A 3,580-nucleotide genomic window follows, 5' to 3' on the forward strand; every position below is an offset into this window, starting at 1 on the left:
CATCCTCATGTCTGGCTCATCTGGTTTCATCACCATGACCCGAGATCTTCACTCCCGAGAATGTCATAATTTCTTAAACACTTTGTAACCTAATAATTCCTCTTCACTGTTGTAAACAAAAAAGTTGAGATATCAACGTAAACAATTGTTAGAGGGGTGTTGTTTACGCTATCCTCAGTCCACATGGTATGAGTGTATCTATTGTATTTCTTTGTAATGGAGTACGTTATGTTGCAGTAGACTAAAACCGGAGGGGATAAGGCTCTTCGTTCCAACTGGACCATGGCTAAAAACTGCTAGTCTTTCCCCCCCTATTCGCTGGCCCCCAAGAGGGGGGGGTTCAACTCTCAACTGGCCTCTGGGGTCAAGAGACCCCAGATCAGGGGTCAGGTGTCTCGGACCCTGCAAGTAAGTACACTCGGGTCAGTGCCAAACATGCCTCTTCGCTCCTCACTACACTCTTACACAACTATGGCCCACTTGTGTTGACGGAATTCATCACTGGGTATTTCATTGGCTGGTGCAGCCTTCCTTCCTTCCTTCCTTCCTTCCTTCCTTCAATGAAGATCAACAGGAATACCCCCTTTCCACTACCCCTCCCCCCTTCCTACCCCTCCCCCCCCCCCCGAGAAATTCCTTCGTCTGGGGGGTGACTCCATTCATTGGGCAGCTGCTGGCCCCGGTGGTGCGTGACGTCATGGCCCCGGTGGTGTGTGACGTCATGGCCCCGGTGGTGCGTGACGTCATGGCCCCGGTGGTGTGTGACGTCATGGCCCCGGTGGTGTGTGACGTCATGGCCCCGGTGGTGCGTGACGTCATGGCCCCGGTGGTGTGTGACGTCATGGCCCCGGTGGTGTGTGACGTCATGGCCCCGGTGGTGTGTGACGTCATGGCCCCGGTGGTGCGTGACGTCATGGCCCCGGTGGTGTGTGACGTCATGGCCCCGGTGGTGTGTGACGTCATGGCCCCGGTGGTGTGTGACGTCATGGCCCCGGTGGTGCGTGACGTCATGGCCCCGGTGGTGTGTGACGTCATGGCCCCGGTGGTGCGTGACGTCATGGCCCCGGTGGTGTGTGACGTCATGGCCCCGGTGGTGCGTGACGTCATGGCCCCGGTGGTGCGTGACGTCATGGCCCCGGTGGTGCGTGACGTCATGGCCCCGGTGGTGCGTGACGTCATGGCCCCGGTGGTGCGTGACGTCATGGCCCCGGTGGTGCGTGACGTCATGGCCCCGGTGGTGCGTGACGTCATGGCCCCGGTGGTGCGTGACGTCATGGCCCCGGTGGTGTGTGACGTCACAGCCCCGGTGGTGCGTGACGTCATGGCCCCGGTGGTGCGTGACGTCATGGCCCCGGTGGTGCGTGACGTCATGGCCCCGGTGGTGCGTGACGTCATGGCCCCGGTGGTGTGTGACGTCATGGCCCCGGTGGTGCGTGACGTCATGGCCCCGGTGGTGCGTGACGTCACAGCCCCGGTGGTGCGTGACGTCATGGCCCCGGTGGTGCGTGACGTCATGGCCCCGGTGGTGCGTGACGTCATGGCCCCGGTGGTGCGTGACGTCATGGCCCCGGTGGTGCGTGACGTCATGGCCCCGGTGGTGCGTGACGTCATGGCCCCGGTGGTGCGTGACGTCATGGCCCCGGTGGTGCGTGACGTCATGGCCCCGGTGGTGCGTGACGTCATGGCCCCGGTGGTGCGTGACGTCATGGCCCCGGTGGTGCGTGACGTCATGGCCCCGGTGGTGCAACGTCACAGCCCCGGTGGTGCGTGACGTCATGGCCCCGGTGGTGCGTGACGTCACAGCCCCGGTGGTGCGTGACGTCATGGCCCCGGTGGTGTGTGACGTCATGGCCCCGGTGGTGTGTGACGTCACAGCCCCGGTGGTGCGTGACGTCATGGCCCCGGTGGTGCGTGACGTCATGGCCCCGGTGGTGTGTGACGTCACAGCCCTGGTGGTGCGTGACGTCACATTTACACATGCACACGAGCACATTTCCGTCACCAGATGACGTCACCACAGAATTTCCGACTCTGCCGAAACGTTGGTAACACTCGACCACTGTTGCAACACTCGACCACTGTTGCAACACTCGACCACTGTTGCAACACTCGACCACTGTTGCAACACTCGACCACTGTTGCAACACTCGACCACTGTTGCAACACTCGACCACTGTTGCAACACTCGACCACTGTTGCAACACTCGACCACTGTTGCAACACTCGACCACTGTTGCAACACTCGACCACTGTTGCAACACTCGACCACTGTTGCAACACTCGACCACTGTTGCAACACTCGACCACTGTTGCAACACTCGACCTACCCGAAGAGCCTCACATAAACTGGGTAACATCGGCGGCATATGAGACGCTGGCAGACATTACAACGTAGTTAGAAAGCCTAAACCAGGTCTCTCCCAAGGCAGTCCACACAGCCTTTGCTAAACCACTACTACAATATGTAGAACTGGCCTGGAGTCCACACCTGCGAAGCACACCTGTAAAACCAAAACTGAAAAGGGACAAAGCCTAGCAAAAAGATAGGTCAATGGAGCTAAATCTTACAACCCTGGGGGCCAGATTCACGAAGCAGTTACGGAAGCACTTACGAATCTATGCATCTTTTCTCAATCTTTGGCGGCTTTGTTTACAATTATGAAACGGTTAATGAGCTCCGAAGCACCAGGAGGCTGTTTATAACAATAACAACAGTTGATTGGCAAGTATTCATGCTTGTAAACTGTTTAATAAATGTAATCAAAGCCGTCAAAGATTGAAGAAAGATGTACACGTTCGTAAGTACTTGTGTAACTGCTTCGTCAATCTGGCCCCTGGATAAGAAAAGACACATAAGGGGACATGATTGCAGCATACATGATACTGAAGGGCAGTGAGGACAAAGGTAGATGCTGGAAACGCCGCAAATGAGTGGAACATATACCTGTACCCCGTACAGGTGGTCAACAGGCGGAATGTACTGAAAGATTAAGTAGTGGATGTAAGAAATTATCAAAAGAAGGCACCAGGCCGGGAAGGTTGTGTAGCACAAGAAGTTGTGGAAGCCACCTCCATCCACAGCACAACTAGGTCAGTACAACTTTAAAGTCAGATTCGACAAAGAATTCAAACGTCGGAATTGAAATTGAAATAAGTTTATTGAGGTATAAATACACACAAAGGGATGAGGTAGCTCAAGCTATTCTCATCCCGTTCAGTACATCGTGTTAATACATATATAGACACACATCACAAGCAATCAACATATTACCGAACATTCTGAGTGATAAACATATACATTTCTTCCTTTACACACGCAGTATGTTGCCAGACGTACACACAAATACTTGTATGACTAGGTACACACACACACACACACACACACACACACACACAATTTGCAATAGACATTCACACAATTCAACAAAAGGTTACAATCTTGGTGCAAAATTCTTTTTATATCTCTGCAGAATATCATCAACCTTTCCGTTGTGACACATCCAGGCTATTAGTTCAGGAAGAGTCCTTATCTCAGTGTTGCTATATACATTAATCAACGGGCAGTCAAGAACATAATGGG

At 54.1% G+C, this 3,580-nt stretch overlaps 1 protein-coding gene across 1 annotated transcript; it reads left to right on the forward strand.

Annotated features, from left to right (window-relative positions):
* The first annotated feature begins 697 nt into the window (after positions 1–697).
* On the forward strand, positions 698–1,771 carry LOC138351470 (mucin-5AC-like). The gene has a single exon (XM_069303300.1). The coding sequence runs from the start codon at positions 698–700 to the stop codon at positions 1,769–1,771; it is 1,074 nt and encodes a 357-aa protein (XP_069159401.1).
* Positions 1,772–3,580: the final 1,809 nt, after the last annotated feature.

Source organism: Procambarus clarkii, chromosome 5, assembly GCF_040958095.1.
Source record: "Procambarus clarkii isolate CNS0578487 chromosome 5, FALCON_Pclarkii_2.0, whole genome shotgun sequence".
NCBI lineage: Eukaryota > Metazoa > Arthropoda > Malacostraca > Decapoda > Cambaridae > Procambarus > Procambarus clarkii.